Source organism: Zingiber officinale, chromosome 5A, assembly GCF_018446385.1.
Source record: "Zingiber officinale cultivar Zhangliang chromosome 5A, Zo_v1.1, whole genome shotgun sequence".
Lineage (NCBI taxonomy): Eukaryota > Viridiplantae > Streptophyta > Magnoliopsida > Zingiberales > Zingiberaceae > Zingiber > Zingiber officinale.
The window spans coordinates 127,545,268-127,563,951 of NC_055994.1; the positions used below are offsets into that span (position 1 = coordinate 127,545,268).

An 18,684-nucleotide genomic window follows, 5' to 3' on the forward strand; every position below is an offset into this window, starting at 1 on the left:
ACAACAAATCTGCAATCGCTATGGCTAAGAACCCAGTTCACCACAACCGAACTCGACATATAGCACTCAAGCATCATTTCATTCGACAGGCAATTGAAGATAAAGAAATTCAACTTGAGTTCTGTCGATCTGAGGAGCAATTATCTGACATCTTCACAAAAGCACTTCCGAGAGAAAGATTTCAACAGCTCCGAGCCAAACTTGGAATCCGACAACACATTAAGGGGGAGTGTTAAAGTTAATGTGTTATCACTTAAGTTTACTCATCACTAAGGTTACTTGCCCCCTAAGTTTCTAAGGTTACTTGCCCCCTAAGTTGCTAGGTTACTTGCCCCCTAAGTTTCTTTCAAGTCTATATAAAGGCTTTGTAATCAAAAGTTTAAGAATCAAGAAAAACTATCTATTTCTCCTCAAGAGCTCTACCAAAATACTTTCCAATTTCAACAATCTTCATTTTCCAGTGTATGTGAAATGTATCGCGGATCACTTGACCCTAATGCAGATGCCCACTAGTGAAACTTCTCGTGATTTACTTCCCTCTCAAATTGCATAAGACAGTTCTACGATAGTAGTCAGTTTCATAATCCTTGCTCCCAAAAACCCTTCGGCACTAGAAACGCAACAAAAACATCATAGCCACCACCCACCCCTACTACAATGTCCTACCCTAGTGTGAAGAATGTGACTGTCAACCAACCCCATCCACTGTAGAATGGTGCACTATAGCCATCTTTCCAAAAAGTGGCGTGGATTGGGGGATTGACATAGATATATGTTTGTCCTGCACACAAGGGCGAAGCCACGTTGCAACTTACCTGGGCTTTAGCCCGAGGGGCCGGATGACAATGAGAAGGATCTGTTCATAGATTTGCTATAGGAGAAAGGAAGGCAATCCGAGGCCTTTTATTTTTGATCAGGATCATCCCGAGTAGATCAACCATTCGGGCTCCATCAATGCCTACACAACATCATGGTCAGGATCATTTTGGATCCTTGAGTTGAAGTATCATTCTGTTGGTAACAAAGATGATGTCCATTCTACAACAAAATTAGTGTCGATATTAATATCAACAGGCTGAGGGACATAAAGTAACATCTGTGGACACAGAAAAAGTGTATACTTACAGAAATGATAGTGGGACTTATTGCTAGGGAGAGAATACAGATCTGATATCTAAGTTTGAAATGAGCAAATGAATTCTTAGTTACTGATAACGAGGAAACAATGATCTTTGCCAAATGACAATGGGCAACAGGCAATAAAAAAAAATCAGAAATACACAAAGTTTTTTAACAGTAAGAGTAAGTTCTCGACTCAAAACTACTGTTCCAGACACTTTTCAGCCAAACAATTCAACCAACTTTCAATAGGCAATCAAAAAAAAAATTTTTAAAAAAAGCCATGGATCGACATAAGGCAGCAAATACTAGTGCCAAGAAAGAATGGAGGTCTAATGGCTTCTTTGCTAGGGTAGATCTTCAATCTAAAAACTTCCGTTAGTAATAACACATCTAAAATTGTGTTTCTTTTAAAGATTTCTTATGACATATTCCACTTTCACTCCAAATCCCTTAACCAACATCCAGAGAGCAGACTCCAAAACAAGGCCTACTGTTTGACCACATTATTCGAAAATGATGCTTTTCTATTAAGCAGCAATGGTAGTTTCAAGTAGGAATGATTTGTCAAGTCAGAGACGACGAGAATGATGACAAAAGTGCGTAATTGGTTCTGATTGATATTATATTGCACAGTATTCTCTTCAAGAATAGGCAAATCTACTTACAGCAGAAATCTTAGAACCGCCGAACCTCAAACATTATCAGTTTCATAAAAGAAGAAGAAAACCAGGACTAGCTTCAAACTGGCAGTACACTTTGAAGGTCATTACTATTAGTGTTTCCTCCACTCCAATGACTATCAGGCACGTCTGAAACATACAAGCCCGTGAAAGGATTCGGCGGTGGCTCGATCTCAATCTCTCCCTCCAGCATCTGCAGCACCTTGCTCATCGACGGCCTCGCCTCCGCGCTGTACTGGACGCACCACAGCGCCACCTTGCACATCCTCACCGCTCTCTCCCTCTCCGCCTTCTGCTCAATCCCACAAGCCGCCATGACCTCTCCCAGCATTCCACTGTCCCATTGCTTGTACACCAGCTTGGGAAACCATTTCTTCTCGCTCTCCACCGCGCGGCAATCGAAGTTCTTCCTCCTCCCCACCATCTCAAACAGTAGCATCCCGAAGCTGTAGACGTCGCACTTGTAGGTGACCGGAGAATAAGGCAACCACATCTCCGGCGCCGCGTACCCCGGCGTGCCCCTCATTCCGGTCATGCTCATGTGGGTGTACTCCCTGCCCATCAGCTTGGCCAACCCGAAGTCCGCCACTTTCGGGTTGAAGTTGGCGTCGAGGAGGATGTTACCCGGCTTGATGTCGTAGTGGATGATCCGCCGCTGGCACTCCTCGTGCAGGTACCGGATTCCTTTCGCCGCGCCGATGGCGATCTCATTCAGCCTTCCGAACTCTATCACCTTGCGATCACTGCAATATCATAAAAAGGAAAATGGTTGATAAAATTATTAATAGTAATTATACATTTAATGATAAAATTTTACCATTAAAACTCACTTTTCTTGTAACGTGTCGACGTCGTCCTCGTTGAACAAGAACTTGTCGAGGGAGCCGTTCTCCATGAACTCATACACCTGCGCGATCAGGGTGTCGTCGTAGCAGAAGCCGTATAGACGGACGAGGTTGATGTGTTGGGTGCCGGCGATGGTGCCCACTTCCGCCATGAACTGCTCCTCCATTCTCTTGTCCATGATTCCGACGAGGACTTTGACTGCGATGGGTTTTTGGTCGGGGAGCTCGCCTTTATAGACTGATCCGAACGCGCCAGACCCCAATTTGACTGTGAAATTTTGCGTGAACTCTGCGAGCTGCTGAGGCAAAAACCGGATGGGCCTTTCTTCGGCTAACTTGTTAAGAAAATTCTCTATCGTCGTCGTCCTAATCGGCTCATCGGGGAGTGCTCTTCTAGCAACTGTTCGTGGTATTATTGTCGTCCTCGTCGGCTTATTGAGGAGTGCTCTTCTGGCAACTGATCGTGGTTTCGTGTCGAAATTGGTTAGATACTGATACTTTCTTCTGGGGAACCACCTGGTAATGGCTGTAACCACAGTGAACACCACGAACAGAACCATAGCCACTGCAGAATAATCAACCCAGGCATAGACGTGAGATAATTAAAATTGATTTAATCTGATTAAACATTTTTATTAGTAGGGTCGATCGTGACAATAGAATTCTTTTATTGGTATTGATACAAGTAAAATATTTTGCGTTTAACAAACAAATATTATAAGGGGTCGATTGATATTGTTTACCGATAGTGGGGATGGCGAGAGGGATCCTCCATATTACCACGCCAAGAGTTAGCCCAGAGAAAACTACAACTACTGGAAGAACAAGCACAGTATAATTTGATTCGTCAGTATTGCTTTTATATATATAAAGCAAACATCACAATTCTTACTGGCGATGATTACGGCAGTCATGTGGGGCCGAAGTTGTTTGCTCGACTGTCTGTAGAGCCATATTAATTCAACCAATAACACACAGAGAACTATGGCAACTGCAAGTAATAAATGTGAGTATTAGCATTTTGAAGGAGTGAGAGATTAAAGGAAGGAGAGGCACTGTTTCTTACAGGTGGTTATGTTAAAGGCTGGGACCTGATACGTCGTGAGTGCGATGATTGGCAAGCAGATGGCTGTAGCTCCTGGGCAAGATCAAGCGTGGGATTCTATCAGCGGAAAAAGTGAACTAAGTGAAGAGAAGGCCCGAGATCGATGTTTCTTACCGGTGACGATTGCTACAAAGATTTGGAAGGGCGTAGGTGGTTTCATGACTCTGATCGAACTGATCTGCAAGGGATGAGAAAACAAATGGAGAGGCTACGAGTATCGGGATCAAAACGGAAACGCAAGTCAAAGTAAACGATAGATAAATATTCAACACGGAAACGTAAGTCAAAGTAAAGGATAGCACAGAAGTCCGTGTTGTTGTTGGGCTTGATCTGAGTAAATCAGGTCCCACGTGGCCTGATCCTTTCATGATAACCAATGTTTCCACGTCATATATATACATGCGTTTCTCTCACTCAATCATTAGATGGGTGTAAATTTTCAAAAATCTAAATAATGTCGCATGTCGGTCCTATGGATTTATGAGATTACAAAAAATTTTAAAATATTCTTTATTACTTATTTCAGATTTTCCATATGTATCCCGGATTAAACTTTCATAGGATATGTAAAGGAGAAAAGAATAAAAAATTTAATGGGAGGAAAGAAAATAGAGAGAAAAGTTATATGTAAATGAGAGAGGAAAGAGAGTAACAAGTAAGATTTGGCAGAAAGCATATGATCTGAGTGAGTGAGTGTGTCCTTTGATAATTATCAAAGTACGATGTATCTTTTAATCAATTCCTAACTCTGTGTGTTCTTTGGGTAATTCCTGTTAAAATAAAGATTATACTACAAGATTTATTAGATTTATCGACGAAATATTATTCTGTCAGTGTATTTTTTGGTATTACAGATAAAATTTAATTTCCATCGGTAATTATATTAATTTACAGAAAAAATGAGCTACCTTCCGTCGGGAATTCCGAAATTATTAGGACATGCGTGCCCTTCGTTTCTCGTGCACACGTTTCTTCTTTTTGGCAGCGATTTTCTCTAGCTAATCTCCTTCCCTAATTGTTTTTCCTCTTTTCCTTGATCTCCGGTGGTTGGTGATGTATTCGCCCGCCAGCAAGTGGCTCGCAGTGTTTCCGGCCGCTAGCACGTGGCTGGCAGCATTTCAAGTCGCCAATCGTGCGCTGATAACTTTGCCGGCCGCTAGCATGAGGCCGGCGGCTACTGGCAGCGTGGTCACCTGTCAGCTCACCCTGTCGCAAGCTCACGACTACAAGCTCGGTTCGCCGCATGTATACTCTGGCAACTGCAAGTAATAAGCGTGAGTATTAGTATGGAAGGAGTGAGAGATTAAAGGAAGGAGAGGCACTGTTTCTTACAGGCTAGGACCTGTTCCGTCGTGAGTGCGATAATTGACAAGCAGACAACTGATCTGCCAGAGATCGATGCTTCTTACGGGAGACGATTCCCATAAAGATTTGGAAGGGCGGAAGTGGTTTCATGACTGATCGAACTGATCTGCCAGACTAACAGGGATGAGAAAAGCAAAATGGAAACGTAAGTCAAGGTAAACGATAATTATTCAAACAAGTGGACCACGGAAATCGGTGTTATTGAAATACTTGCAATGGGATGGAACGGATTTATCATCTCATCTCTCTCCTCAAATTATATCCCCATCTTAATTTTCAGAATTATTAGGACATCCATATCAATTTCCCTAATGATATCTCTAAAATTTAAAATAAATAATCAACTTTATTAAATTTAGAGAATATTTTTTCTTTTCAATGCATGATATACCACCTACTCTATAATTTACTATATCTTTATTTATTTATTATTATTTCTTTCTCCTCTATATTTTTTTTATTATTCATTTAATATTTAGAGTAGTATTTTCATTCCCTAAATTTAAAGAATTACTGTTCATAGAATCTAAATTTAGGGAACTAATAGAGTATCTGATACAAGTAATTTTTTTTTAAATAAAATGTAAAATTTAAAGTAAAATGTATATTTATAATATCTGATGGAGATGTTTTATCATGATAGGATATCTATATTATCATTTAGATATTCATAATTTAATCTCAAATATGACGTATTTATAAAAAAATTTCTCCAAATAAAAAGCGCCATCAAAAAATATTGGACGTCTGGACTACCTATCGTGCACCCTTTTCAATTTACTCAAATGTCCGATAAAAAAATTTTATAAGACCGAACTAATCACCCTAGGGAACCTCAATCCGAATCCTTTAAAAAATACCCCAATTCGAATTAAAAAAAATCCCCAAACCATCCCCTTTCAACTTTTCCCATAGAAATCCGAACTTGGGAAATTTATCATCGCTAGGAAAAACGAGTAAAAATAAGAAGAAACGACAAAAACAAGTTCGAAAAAAAAATCAATCCCTTGTGTTTCAAAGGGATGACAAAAATTGAGAAAGTAAATTTTCAAAATAATTTGTTGTAGAATTCCCGTGCATATCAATATAAAGATTGCATGGGCTTATTGCTTACATCACAAGAAGTTACTCAATATAAAGATCTGCTATACAACAATTACATTCCCCAAAATTATGGCACCATTAAAGCAATTTTTTTCCCTGCATATATTTACTAACACCACTTGGAAGATACATCAATAGTCATCATCTTCATAATCCTTGCTCCCAAAAACCCTTCGGATCACAGTTGCAATGGCACCAAGCACTAGAAATGTAACAAAAACATCAAAGCCGCCACCCACGCCTACTGCGATGCCCGGCCCTGGCGCGAAGAATGTGAATGGTGACCAACCCCATCCACCGTAGAACGGTGCACCATAGCCATACCCGCCAAAAAGTGGCGGGGCGATTGGGGGATTGACGTAGATGTTTGTCCTGCACGGCATCATCATGGTCAGAATCATTTCGGATCCTTGAATGGAAGTATCATTCTGTTGGTACCAAAGATGATGTCCATTCTACAACAAAATTTGTGCCGACATTTGTATCAACAGACTGAGGCACATGCTACTTAGAGAAATGATCGCGTATTAAAACTTTTTGATAGGGAAAGAATACAGATCTGCTATCTAACTAAGTTTGAAACGAGCAAATGAATTCTTATTGATAATGAGGAAATAATGATCTAGCCAAATGGTATGCAAACAGTGGACAACCTACGGGGACATTTGTCCTTGTTTCCACTCTAATTCTCAAAAAAAAAAAAAACATCAATTTCTGATCTGAACCACTTGACCAGGAAATAACGAGCATGGATCCCCCTAGTTATTGTCGTTGTGGTTGTTCTGGAGTGGCAAGGAGAAAATTCAAGCAGTTGCCAATTCACAGAATAAAGCTTATCTACACGGCTTCTCAGAATCAGTGGAGAATCTCAGGATCTTTGATGCTACTTGACATCCTACCTCTTCTAGATAGCTCTTCATGAACCACATCTAGTTGCTCTTCTAAAACTAGCTTTAGCAGTCACTTTCACCGGGTCTTTTATAATTCTCCTTTTTCTCTCATTTCATATGTAAACAAGTTCATCTCCCTAGCTCCATGCAAACGCAGTTCACTGTAAACCAATTTAGTATAGAAATAAAATTGCTGGAAGCCCTCAATCTGCCTTCAAAAAGGAGCTAATTACACATTGATCATTGATGTTAGAACAGCCGAACATGAACTGGAGATGCGAGCAGTTCATGGCCTAAATTTAGCAAACTGGAAGATAGAGAACACACCCAATCGACCACCCAAAACTACAATTCCAGACACTTTTCAGCCAAACAATTCAAACAACTTTCAATAGGCGATCAAAAAAAAAAAAAATAGCCATGGATCTACTTAAGGCAGCAAATACTAGTGCCAAGAAAGAATGGAGGTCTAATGGCTTCTTTGCTAGGGTACAGGTTGCAATTTCGTCAAAGCAAATAAACAATTAAACCGAGGGATCCCCAATGAGAAAGCAATTATTTAGTTGATTTACTAATCAGTTGCTTCGATTACCTTGAGTTGTTAATCCGCGGGCCGGAAACCCTAGGAGCCGCAGATCGGAAGGCCTGGCCGCCAACTCTGCCGCCGGACTTCGCAGCCGCCGCCGGATCCACACTACCAAGAGCCAGCATCCCAGCTGCCAATGTGACCATCGCCAGTTTGGCCAATTTCGCCTCACTTTTCCCACTGCCCAATAAGTAGAAAAAGGTAGAGTAACATTCACAACCAATCTGGAAAACAACGACGAGGACGAACCATAAAATCTGTCACTAAAAATCGAACCTTGATGAGCCATCGTCGACGGAGCACCTGCAGGCCACCAGAGGCGCCCTGTGTAGCGCCTTCTTGTGCTTGGGGAAGGGCGAAAGAGGGCTTCCAGTGAGGAAAGAACGCGTCGAGGAGATCAAAGCCATGCTGCTTATTATCGCTTGCTTCGGTTGGGGGCTCTGTATGCTACACTGATAACGCAAGAGGCTTTGTTATCATTGTAAAGATGGAGAAGCAGCCACTTGGCACAAGCGCAGTGGGTACTAGAAGTTTCATGAGGCAGGATTCTCCATTATTCTAACCCTTATTAATTTTTGTGAGCACAAATAATAGTTCCTTGGAAATATCTAAAATTTTAGATGAATACAACAAAATTCTCCTCCTCTTTTGTTTTTGGGAACAAAAGATTGACTTGCTTTTTCTTCAGTGTTGGATCATTTTAAAAGTGATTGTCATTGCTTCTTTAGATGGGCTTGTTTATTACAGGGAAAGAGAGCTGCTTCATATGAAATGTTCCACACAAGCTTAACAATTCCAGTGCACATTTAAGAATATAAGAGCCACTAAAGAGGAAATCTGGATTTATTACAGGGAAAAGTCTGTTTTCACGAAAGATTGGCAAATGATTTCAGCCAGTTTTATGTTCTGGAAAGGCAGATGATTTGCAGACAGGGCACCAGTTCTTCTGCCGAAGCCATTGCTCGATGCATGCAGTATGGTAACGGTGGTCGCATGGCAACTCACCTACTTCATCTTCGCCGACATACTCTTCCTGAATGGAAAATAACAAATCGTCATCAATGGAAACAAAACAAGTACTGATGCAAATGAGTTTGGTGTAGAGAATTGTGAATGGACTTTGACTCGCAACATAGAAATATTAACTCTAACAACAGTCATTTCAAGTTGCAAGTATCAGGGATGACTGAAACACTGGTCCATAAAATCACTGACTTTCCAATGATTTATCGATAATGCATCAAGAACATGCAAGGTTATTATTACAACTGAACAAACTAAATTGATAATTATACCCGTAGATGGTACATCTTCCCCACGTCGTCCTTTGCACTTTAAAATGTATGAGGGGGCAATAAAACATTTAAAACTTATCCCATGAGAAGCATAATCAATTGACAATAAGTTACCAGACTACATTATTTCCTGGAGAGAGTTCACCAGCAGAGTACCTGGCATATGCTGCATCTCATATCTTCATCCCCACAGAAGGTGATTCCACAGGCCACATGGTTGGTTGTGTATATGCTTCTCTTGAGGCATCTTAACAATTGCTCTTCCGATAGGGCGGTGCTTACCGTGCCCATTCTTTCCTCCAGCGCTAGCAATTCCTGATATTTTTTTTTAAAAAAAAAGAAGGAAAATTAAGCCTCTGAGCTAAATAAACAAGAGAACTCAGATTGGAAATCGTATTGAAATTTTCACAATCAAAATGATCAATTTCTTTGTTTGACAAGTACAATATAGAGAGCAGTTTTTCCTTTTTACTATCAACCCATCTCAAACAGCTGCATTGCTTTGACCTCAAAAAAAATATATTGTCCTTTCAAACATGTAGGAGAACATTGACTGGCATATGGAAGTACTGAAGGTCACTATGAGGCATAATTTCTATCCCAAACCAAAAGGGAAAAAAATCCCTAGAAATCAACAACCTAAAGAACATCATGGAAAGGTGATACCTCATAGGACATATTATCAATATCCATCCTCATGTCTCTATGCCTATCACTGAAGTTAAGCCCACTAAAGAGCAAGCTCGTCTCCAACAACAATAATTGCTGCAGAGACAGAGAGAACCTCATTCAGATAGTGAAATTAGAATGCAAGGTTATGAGAACACAGATTTACAACCTCATATGTCAATGCATCATCTTGTTCAGCTCGTTCAAGTGCCAAAAGAACCTGAAGAGAAAAATTATCCTTTAGTTTGAGTGCTTAGTTCAAATGTCCAGTCATGAACAATTGAATGAAATAGTAAGACTTAAAGTAATCCAATTGTCTGTTTATGTTTAAATAAATTATGGAGACTACTATTATGCAATTAGTATGACAACTTTTAGGTTTTTAGTCAAATGGTATGAAGAGAACCTCAGCAACAGCACCCATGCCTAAGCGTCTGTAGTCATCTCTATCCCCCAAACTCAAAGAACTGACGAGCATTCCACCAGTGTTATCTTCTAGATGAGGCATGAATCTAATTTGAGAAGCCTGATTGCTTAAATCTGGCCGCCTATAAGGACTATGCAAAGCGTGTGATGATCTTGATGAACTTTCAGGTTGTACTTCAGGTACTGAAAATTGAGACCACGTGTAACGGGGGTAGACAAAGGACTCACGCAATGGGAAAGCACTTTCATCACCATGCACAGGTAACCTCATTTGACTTTCTTCGCTATAACCCCTCCGAATTCTAACTGGAAATGAATCATCCCTGGCTGTCGGTATGTTTCTAGCAATTCTTGATGTTCGGTTATGTGTTAAATGATCCCGTCGATATGAACTTGAGCCAGCACCATTATCATTGGAAACTACATATGTTCCACTGGAAGATGCAGTTATGCCCTTGCTTCTTGCAGCTGAAATTTCTGCATCGGATGGTCTCTTTCTTACTGTATCAACCCTCCTATTTTGTGGGACATGAGAGGAGGTACAAGCTGAAGGAAGAACATCAGATATCGATGTGCAACTTATACCTTTAAGGCCCCATCTCTCTGTCCCAGAGCCCAATCTTTCAGAATTGTTTCTAGTTGCCGGGTTAAAGTTCCTATATTCGGTAGCTGTATCTTTGATGCTGGAACTTGAAGAATCTCGATTTATGAAGTAAAATTGATTATGCGGTTGAACTGATGTGTCAATTCTTGACTCATTTATATCTGTATAAATATTCTGTAAGATTGAAGGTTCAGTGTGTTCTGTGATTGTGAGAGTGTCTTCTGAATTGTCCATCCTCCTTTCTGTTCTAGAATCTAGATTCTCCAGAGAAACCTGCCTGTCAACCTTGATCAAATCTTCAATCTTCCCCTGCCTGCCATTTTGTTCAACAGTTGATCCCCTTGGAATTGTTTGATTCTGCTGTTCCCGGAAGAACTTAGAGCATCTACTAGATGTAGAAGATGAACTAGAAGAGCTTCCAGCAATTGCTTTACTCCCACCATAATTCACAGGAGCTCTTGCATATGTATATCTTCCTTGGAAGCCGACTTGAGAACCTCTATTGCTGTTATATCTGACATTGCAGCTATGATTAATATTTTGATCATCATTTTGATCCCCATTTGAAAAGATCTGTTCTCTGGCAGCTTTCTTGCCAAAATTTTCGCCCATTTGAAATCAAAATTGTAGCGATCAACAAATATGAAGACCTGTTCTACATATATTTCAAACGTGTTAGAATGACTACGTCCAAATCCAATATAATTTAAGAGAGGAAGTGCATTTTGTTTGACAAAAAAAAAAGGAACGAAAAGCATGCCGACTCCTAAAGGAACCTAAGATCAGCAACTAAATGCTTCTGCTAGAAGTTAGAAAAATCCCTCACTCTGCAATATGAATTGCAAGGAACCAATGTCGATACAGTATGAATCTGAAATACAATTGTATGGTATAGGGAAATAAAAATTGGATAGGGCACATGATAAACAAGAAAAACACAAGTCTCAATGCAACATCTTTAATCTGCAATCAAAAATTGAACACCGAAACCTAAGAGTCAAAGTTCATACAGTGGAAGATCTAAGCATTTAGGGAAAAGCCGAACTGTTCGGCAAAAGCCAAAAGATCAAAGGAACAAAAATTTTCAACTTTTTTTTTTCTAATCTGCAATCAAACTTTGACATGAATATGCAAAAAGAATGGATCTTTCAGCCCCCCAAAAAAAAGGAAAATGAAATTATGAGGCCAAACAGATCCCAAGCCCCATTGGGATCAACAAAAACATTGAAGCTCTTCCCTTTCTCCCATTCCATACCTTAGCCGCGAAGCCCGCGCTAAAATTCCGCAGTGGAATGAAGAGAGAGAGAGAGAGAGAGAGAGAGAGAGAGAGGATTGAAGATAGAGGCGATGAAAGAAGCGCCTTCTGAATGGTACCAGAGCCGCGCGGATTTAATGCCCCATCACTCCATCAGCGAAGGTCCATGGAGGAGAAGGACGAGGCGACAACAGCGAAAGCGGAGCGGACGACGAAGGTGAGATGGCAGTGGTTGGATCACGCAACCGAGGAGCGGCTAAAGAAGGAAAGGCGTCCGCAGACAAAACCACAGCCCAGAATGATCCGCTGCATTTAATACCATCTCACCCAATTCATCGCTCACGAATCACGAGGAAATATTGCATTGTTTTAGTAACATTTCCAAGAACAAATGCCAACAAAAATAAATATAAATAATTTTTTCCTATTTTTTATACAAATTTTAAAGAACATGCATTCTAAAATTTCATTTTTCATTTTTTTAAACCAATTGCAGTTTTTTTGAACCTCATCTTCCCTCTGGCCCCATCCACCACCTCCACGGTCGACCTAATCTCTTGATTATGCCGCACACTGCTGCAACGTGTAGACTTGAAGGAAATCCTTATCGCATAAGAGTACAAAAAAAAATGCTCCTGAGGACCATTTTGCATTTATTTGCATTGTTTTTTAACTTTTAAAGCCACGCCAAACATCCAACAACATTATTTCAGTGCACAAATTTGGGTGGATCATTATCAAATTTCTAATGGGGATCATTAAAAGATAAGGATGGTTGAATATTGAGTTAGAGTTTTCAATCATTGAAGGAAAGAAGATGATTATAGGCATATCTGTTGCAGAAAGATCGAGTTCTCTGTACACGATTAATCAGGATTTACACGAACTAATTATTCTCACATAATGAGATCTTATTCTTGTTTAACTGGGAATTGGATATACAATTACAGTACTGCGATCGCCACCGGTTTGATCTCTCGATCGGTTTACGCCCGCCGGCGATGTCCGGGGCAACCACCAACCACGGCACGACGACGATGCGGAGCACCGGGTGCTCCTCGGAGCTCCGGCCGCGAGCTCCGCCTCCGACCGCTGCAGTATGTCCCACATCACCTTCACGTCATCGTACCCGCAGGTCCGCACCTCGTCGTTGAGCTTGATCAGCATGTCTCTTCCTGCATGCTTTCGGGGTTTGATTCGGGCGGCGACGGCGACGAGCGCTCTCTTGACGGGCGCCACCACGCGGCGGCGCCACCACGCCATGCGCGAGGCGGGCGATGGAGCAGTGACGAGCCCGACGAGGAAGGTGCTTAAGGGGAGGAAACGGCGCGCGGGTGGCAGCCCGAGAAGGCAACACGTCGCCTCGCGCCGCGCGTCCCAGTGTGCATTTTATACCGCGGTTTCGGAGAGGGCAAATGCGATGTCACAGGCGGTGCGTGCCTGGCGCTCTCGCGCGTCTTTCCGATCTGTGTTTTTTTAATGATGACGTGCCGGTCGCGGATGTCTTGGGCTCCCGGAGTCATGGATGGCCGCATCGAGGGGCTCGTGACCACCGGCGCGGACGCGTGGGAGGCGTGGGACGAGATTTATTTTATGCTTTCCCACGTCTTTTGCGCTTGTCTTCTCGCCTGCGCCGCGAGATGCTGAGCAGGTGACGCTATGGATGGAGTCAGCGAGGATCGTTCGAATCGCTACGAAAACAGATTCCCAGATGAGCTAAGGCTGGCCCAGGCGGCTGGCCGGCCGGCCGGCAGGCCATTCTGGCCGTACTCAAGGCCTAGAAGCATATCTCAAGCCACACACTACCCACATTTATTGTCCAATCGGCAAACAAACTCCATTGATTGTGCAGCACACGAAACTGTTCGTCAATCACATTTTAAAAAGTGAAGAAGGAAGGAAGGAGGAAGAAAAAACAAGGAAATACGCACGGAAAAGATGAAAAGCTCAATCCCTGACCTCTAAGTCAACTCGGTTGATTCTTTGCTGGAGTTGGTCGCCTGGTTTTTAGTTTTTACCAGGTTGACTCTCGTCCTGCAACGATATGACCGTCTCGAATGCTCCCACCAAAGCCCTCACCTTGCTCTTCTTCTTCTCCAACAGCTTGCTCCTCGTCTCCTCGATCACGTCGTTGCTCACTTTCTCCTCCTTCTTCGCCAACAACAGAGTCGGCTTCTTAAACACCCTCACCGTCGGCGACGTCTCCCCTCCGTTCTCAACTAACGTCGCCGTCCAAGGTTCAGCCGGCGCCGGTGCTGGAGCTTTACTCTGCCGAGCTTTCCTGACGGAAATCTTCTCCACCGTTGACTCTGCCGCCGGAGACTTGTCGAAACTATTCTCCTCATCTGCATCATCTTCTCTGTTCTCTGGCATGGCATCGCCTGCGCATGGGTCAGGCATCACTAAATTCGCGCCCTCTGTTTCAGCTTCTACCTTTGCAACCTCGCATGGTTCTTCACGAGGTGATTCGATGATCCCAACAGACGGTGGCTCCTCAGAGAGGTGCTCGTTGGCAATCTCAGGCAGTCTGTTTCCATCGTGATCGATATTCCCATCGAGCTCGTGCTCTGGTGAATCGTGCTGATCTTCTGGTTGAGATTCTAGGTTAGTATCGTCTTCCTCGGCGGCTTTATTAGTCTCAGCGAGTGTTTCTTCCTTGGCTTCAATTGATTCCGCTTCCGTTCCTGCGATGTGATTGTTCTCGCCGGAAACATGGCCTTCCAGGGAAGTAACAACAAAATAATCTTTGTCATTTGTAACTGATGGATCCTCACTTAATGCCCTTCGGTCGGCGTCGGCCTCCGAAGTACTGAGCTTCTTTTTGTTGGAGACGACGCTACTCGCCGGATTCCGAGCCTTGGCAGATGATAGAGCCCCTCCGACTCTGGCTTTTAGAGCTCTCGTTGTTTTCTCCGATACGCTCGCCGGCTTTGAAGACGCTGCAATCCGCGAAACACTGGAGGAAGAAGGCCTCGGCGTCCTTTCTCTGGCAGTAGCGCTCGCCGTCGAAGATGATTTCAAAGGAGAGCTGGACGGCGATGAAGGTTTCTCCGCCGACTTTCTTGCGATTCCTGGCGAACGCGATTTATTGGCGGTGGCGCTGTGTGTTTGCAGTGGCGTGGATCCGCTAACTTTTGCGGCGCTGTCGCTGGTGGATCGAACTATCGGCTTGTGCTGCAACGGATTAGTCTCCCGCTGAGGCGAACCCGAGACCGAGGTTTTGGCGGCCCTCCGCCGGCGAAGCTCATCGGAACTGGTATAGGATGAAGAGATTGACGTGGTCTTGTCGTTCAGGAGAGTGCTTGATCTGGAGGAAGCCATGCCAGCCAACTTAACTGCTAAAGGATCGGAAATCAATTACAAACTTAGTTGGATTTGCAAGGAAGGATTAGATAATCCAAAACTTTCCGTAAGAAATAAGTCACTTAAAATAATTTTTAAAACGACTAAAAAGCAACGAAAACGACGACAATTAAAAAAAAACAAAATACTCTCTCCAACCTGACGAAGTTAGGATCCATGACTTCAATCTACTGATTTGCCTCTGCAACTAAATCTCCTTTTTTTTTTTTTTGTCACAAAATCCATTAACCTAACGTTGTTCATAACACAAAGGAATATGCAATAAAGAGAAGTATGATTGGAACCATCAGAGGAAATAAAAATCTAGCGAATAAATCTTCGGTAAGAAACGTTGCACCTGGAGAAAAGCAATCGATGCATGATCCTCGAAGCAAAAGTGAGCGTGACGCCTACTCTCGCCGAGGCGAGAATTGAAGCGGAAGGTAGGAAGACGAAGGCCAGCAGTCGTTGCCCATTTTAACTTGAGGGAGGCAGAGAGAAAGTCGGGTGTCCAACGATCGACGAGCTCAGACCAGGTCAACTTTAGAGTTATTTATTTGATGAGTTTGTCAACTACGAAATCTTGATCAATGTGTAATTTTGCTCACGATGCATACGCTTCAACTCATTAAAACAAAAATAAACTAATCGTTCCTTACTGTTCCTTTGAACAACAAAGAAACTCAACTTGATGCATTATCACCTTGTCAGTTAATAATGGCGTGGACCCAACACTTCAATGAGTTCATGAGTGAGAAGCGAGCCAGAGCTGAACCAAGCCACTCCTTTGTCGGTGTCGAAAGCAGAGTGATGATGATGCATGCATCGATCTGTTATAAGTAAAGCCATCATTGACAGCTCTCGAGATGAAAGTGTGGCGTAGCAACAGATGATTCTTTGATTCCTTTTGTTAGAGCTGCAGAATAATTTTCTTGGTCGATGTTTGTCAATGAATTGTATTCCGTCTCATCCTCTTCCCATAAGCTATTACATAATTGAATAATAGTTGTGATTATTTCAAGGAGAGTTGCAGGTTTGCAGCGCCGCCCAACTCTATGATCCAAAGTCAGAAATTTATAATCTATGTACAGGTTAACTTCAATCGATGAGAACAAGCTGTTTTTAGGTCGATACTCTATACACAGTTGATGTCAGAAAGTGGGAAAGATGACCCGCTAGTTAGATAACCTCGAGGTTGACCGTGAGAACACTATACGCATGAGAAACATGATGTCGCGATAGATCCTACATGTCAAAAGAAGAATTAGAAGAGAAAAACGTCAATAATCGAGTTATGAAGGGCTCTCGACGTAGATATTTCGATACTAACAGACGAAAGAACAAATGAATAATGGGAATGACAAACAGTGAACTTTGATAATAGGTTAGGTGGAGACCCAAAAAGAAATTAGAGTTTTCTCTTAACCATATGAATTCTAAGAACAGATGAGAACTCAAACAAAGAAAACATCTAGAAGAGGATCTAGTTTCATCAGTAAACTTAATTTGCATAATAATTAAATACGAAATACTGTAATTATGAAGAACCTGAATACAGCGGAATTGTCATTATTCTTTGTGTAGAGCTCGTTGATCCGACTATCATGCGGAAGAAAAAGAAGGAAAAGAAGATTGGCCTTCCGGAGGAATTAGGGTTGACAGCGCCAAATCCTCTTCGTAAATGGAGAACAAAGAAATGTCTCAAAAGATGTCCTAATCCTTTGGGAACGAATGTTGAATAAGTGAATGGAGAAAAAATGGAAGAGGAAAGAGACTCCATTGTGAATGAGACTTTAGTCCCATATTGGAAGTTTCAAGGTATTTTTGTTGGTTTATATTGATTCATATACATTAAGGATGTGAACAAATGCATGGGAAGATGCTCTCTCTCATGCGTGGGTGTGCAAGGGGTGCAAATCCAGGATCAGGATTGTATTGAACCAAGTTGACTCGTGTGCGAGTGCGACTAGCGTATACGAATGCGGAACTGCCATTAAGATCATTAACTCTGGCCATTGATCCGCCAGTGCTTGGTCAGAACTGCCATTAAGATCATTAACTCTGGCCATTGATCCGCCAGTGCTTGGTCAGATTCACGGTCGACCGTTGTATCCTGGGAAACAGACGACCCTTGTATGCCTCGAAGCACAGCAGGAGATGGGCGAATCTGTTTCAAGAAAACTACGACTCGCAGGCCTCGATCAGTTCACCCACTTCTCTGCCCGGTCGGCCAATCTCTTTGATAGCCCGACCTATCTACATCGTTCGGTCAGTCTACTCGACCGCTCGGCTTTAAATCCCGATCAGTCGCTCTACTCACTCGGCTGATCTTCCTGCACAAACTGTCTGCCCGACCGCTCAGCCCGCTTTGTCAACACGGTGTAGCCTGCCTTACCCTGTATATCTTAAGCAACAGATTGTTTGTGTCCAACAACGAACATATTATATAGGTCACATATGACTATATTTATATTCTTTTAAATAATATTTTATATTTTTATTTAATTTGTATTTTAGAATTTTGTATACATATTATGTATTTATATAAAGTTTGTCATTTTTTATCTATATTTTCTATTAATTTTATATAACTTTTCATTATAAAAAAATAATTTTAATATGAAATTTAAAATATAATAATAATTATATAAATAAATAGTATATCAAAATTATATTTGTTAGGACCCTCGGAGGTCGGCTAGAGGAGAGGTGAATAGTCCCTGCACAAATCAAGCAAAATAAACCTTCCTCGGACTTATAACTTAATTAAAGTAAACACCTGCATAAACAAAATAAGAGATTAACTAAAAAGACGAGTCTCACAGATTTACTTGATTACAATCAAGGAGGTTGTTAATCCAAGAAAGTTAAAGCGCACTGATCCGGTAGTAAGGACGGAGGACCCCCTTTGTGGGGAGCCAATGACACGTGAAGGTCAAAAGTCAAAGGGTCAGCATGAGACCCATCCGATCGGAGAAGGGTCGGGTCAACCGGCCGAACGGGTCCGGGCGGAATCAAAGACAACCTGACGGGGAGTCGGGTTTCCGACGCTCATGGTGAACAGGGTCTCCGGGCTGAGCGGGTAGCCCGCTCGGCCGAGGCGTAAAGCATCAATGCTGTGGAGGAACTGTCTCAGCCGAGCACCCGGTCGAACCGACACCTACGCCCGGTCGGACCGATGTCTGCCAAGCGGATGGACGCTCGGCTTGGGGAAAAAGGAGACAAGGACAAGGGGACATTGGGGAACATCTTCTGACAACAGGCATGTTCAACGACCAAGTCATACACAGAATCTACGACAAAAGGTTATGTTGTCCCATCGGAGAGGTGCTTGGACTGTAGCAGTATGGTGTCAGGCATGCTCCTCTGGTAAGCCCATACTAAGGTATGGTAAAG

The 18,684-nt window shown here is 42.3% G+C and overlaps 4 protein-coding genes across 9 annotated transcripts; all 4 read right to left on the reverse strand.

The window, feature by feature from the left end:
• Positions 1-1,707: 1,707 nt before the first annotated feature.
• LOC121981684 (G-type lectin S-receptor-like serine/threonine-protein kinase SD2-5) lies at positions 1,708-5,275 on the reverse strand. The gene is made up of 8 exons (XM_042534328.1): positions 5,085-5,275; positions 4,661-5,011; positions 3,867-3,930; positions 3,714-3,785; positions 3,540-3,638; positions 3,391-3,462; positions 2,633-3,212; positions 1,708-2,545 (listed from the first exon to the last, which is right to left on the reverse strand). The coding sequence occupies exons 3-8, from the start codon at positions 3,910-3,912 to the stop codon at positions 1,861-1,863; spliced, it is 1,554 nt and encodes a 517-aa protein (XP_042390262.1). The 5' UTR covers positions 3,913-3,930; positions 4,661-5,011; positions 5,085-5,275; the 3' UTR covers positions 1,708-1,860.
• An 883-nt stretch (positions 5,276-6,158) lies between these two features.
• LOC121981685 (E3 ubiquitin ligase BIG BROTHER-related-like) lies at positions 6,159-12,302 on the reverse strand. Of its 4 annotated transcripts, none has more exons than XM_042534332.1 (8): positions 12,066-12,302; positions 10,068-11,341; positions 9,831-9,881; positions 9,659-9,757; positions 9,149-9,307; positions 7,974-8,730; positions 7,704-7,877; positions 6,159-7,272 (listed from the first exon to the last, which is right to left on the reverse strand). In XM_042534332.1, the coding sequence occupies exons 2-6, from the start codon at positions 11,301-11,303 to the stop codon at positions 8,587-8,589; spliced, it is 1,689 nt and encodes a 562-aa protein (XP_042390266.1). In that variant the 5' UTR covers positions 11,304-11,341; positions 12,066-12,302; the 3' UTR covers positions 6,159-7,272; positions 7,704-7,877; positions 7,974-8,586. The 4 variants fall into 4 exon arrangements, with proteins under 4 accessions (XP_042390266.1, XP_042390265.1, XP_042390263.1 ...); XM_042534331.1 differs by having other exon boundaries at positions 10,068-11,346; XM_042534329.1 differs by having other exon boundaries at positions 11,947-12,302.
• Positions 6,353-8,104, reverse strand: LOC121979991. The gene is made up of 3 exons (XM_042531962.1): positions 7,974-8,104; positions 7,704-7,877; positions 6,353-6,593 (listed from the first exon to the last, which is right to left on the reverse strand). The coding sequence occupies exons 1-3, from the start codon at positions 8,102-8,104 to the stop codon at positions 6,353-6,355; spliced, it is 546 nt and encodes a 181-aa protein (XP_042387896.1).
• Positions 12,303-12,782: 480 nt separating the features above from the next.
• LOC121981686 lies at positions 12,783-15,887 on the reverse strand. Of its 3 annotated transcripts, none has more exons than XM_042534334.1 (2): positions 15,647-15,887; positions 12,783-15,281 (listed from the first exon to the last, which is right to left on the reverse strand). In XM_042534334.1, exon 2 carries the CDS (start codon positions 15,265-15,267, stop codon positions 13,954-13,956), a length of 1,314 nt encoding a protein of 437 aa, XP_042390268.1. In that variant the 5' UTR covers positions 15,268-15,281; positions 15,647-15,887; the 3' UTR covers positions 12,783-13,953. The 3 variants fall into 3 exon arrangements, with proteins under 3 accessions (XP_042390268.1, XP_042390269.1, XP_042390267.1); XM_042534335.1 differs by lacking the exon at positions 15,647-15,887 and adding an exon at positions 15,448-15,631; XM_042534333.1 differs by lacking the exon at positions 15,647-15,887 and having other exon boundaries at positions 12,783-13,807; positions 13,906-15,427.
• Between the last annotated feature and the right edge of the window lie 2,797 nt (positions 15,888-18,684).

Bases quoted from the DNA above. Each gene is read 5' to 3' on its own strand.
- LOC121981684 (XM_042534328.1), bottom strand. From the start codon at position 3,912: ATGAAACCACCTACGCCCTTCCAAATCTTTGTAGCAATCGTCACCG. The intron at 3,786-3,866 runs GTAAGAAACATC...GATCTTGCCCAG, and splicing joins CTTTGTAGCAATCGTCACCG to GAGCTACAGCCATCTGCTTG. The intron at 3,463-3,539 runs GTAAGAATTGTG...TTGTTCTTCCAG, and splicing joins GACTGCCGTAATCATCGCCA to TAGTTGTAGTTTTCTCTGGG.
- LOC121979991 (XM_042531962.1), bottom strand. From the start codon at position 8,104: ATGGCTTTGATCTCCTCGACGCGTTCTTTCCTCACTGGAAGCCCTCTT. The intron at 7,878-7,973 runs GTTCGATTTTTA...CTTATTGGGCAG, and splicing joins GTCGACGATGGCTCATCAAG to TGGGAAAAGTGAGGCGAAAT. The intron at 6,594-7,703 runs GTAATCGAAGCA...GATGCCGTGCAG, and splicing joins CCGCGGATTAACAACTCAAG to GACAAACATCTACGTCAATC.
- LOC121981685 (XM_042534332.1), bottom strand. From the start codon at position 11,303: ATGGGCGAAAATTTTGGCAAGAAAGCTGCCAGAGAACAGATCTTTTCA. The intron at 9,882-10,067 runs GTTCTCTTCATA...TTTTCTCTTCAG, and splicing joins GCATGGGTGCTGTTGCTGAG to GTTCTTTTGGCACTTGAACG. The intron at 8,731-9,148 runs GTACTCTGCTGG...TTTTCCATTCAG, and splicing joins TGAGATGCAGCATATGCCAG to GAAGAGTATGTCGGCGAAGA.
- LOC121981686 (XM_042534334.1), bottom strand. From the start codon at position 15,267: ATGGCTTCCTCCAGATCAAGCACTCTCCTGAACGACAAGACCACGTCA.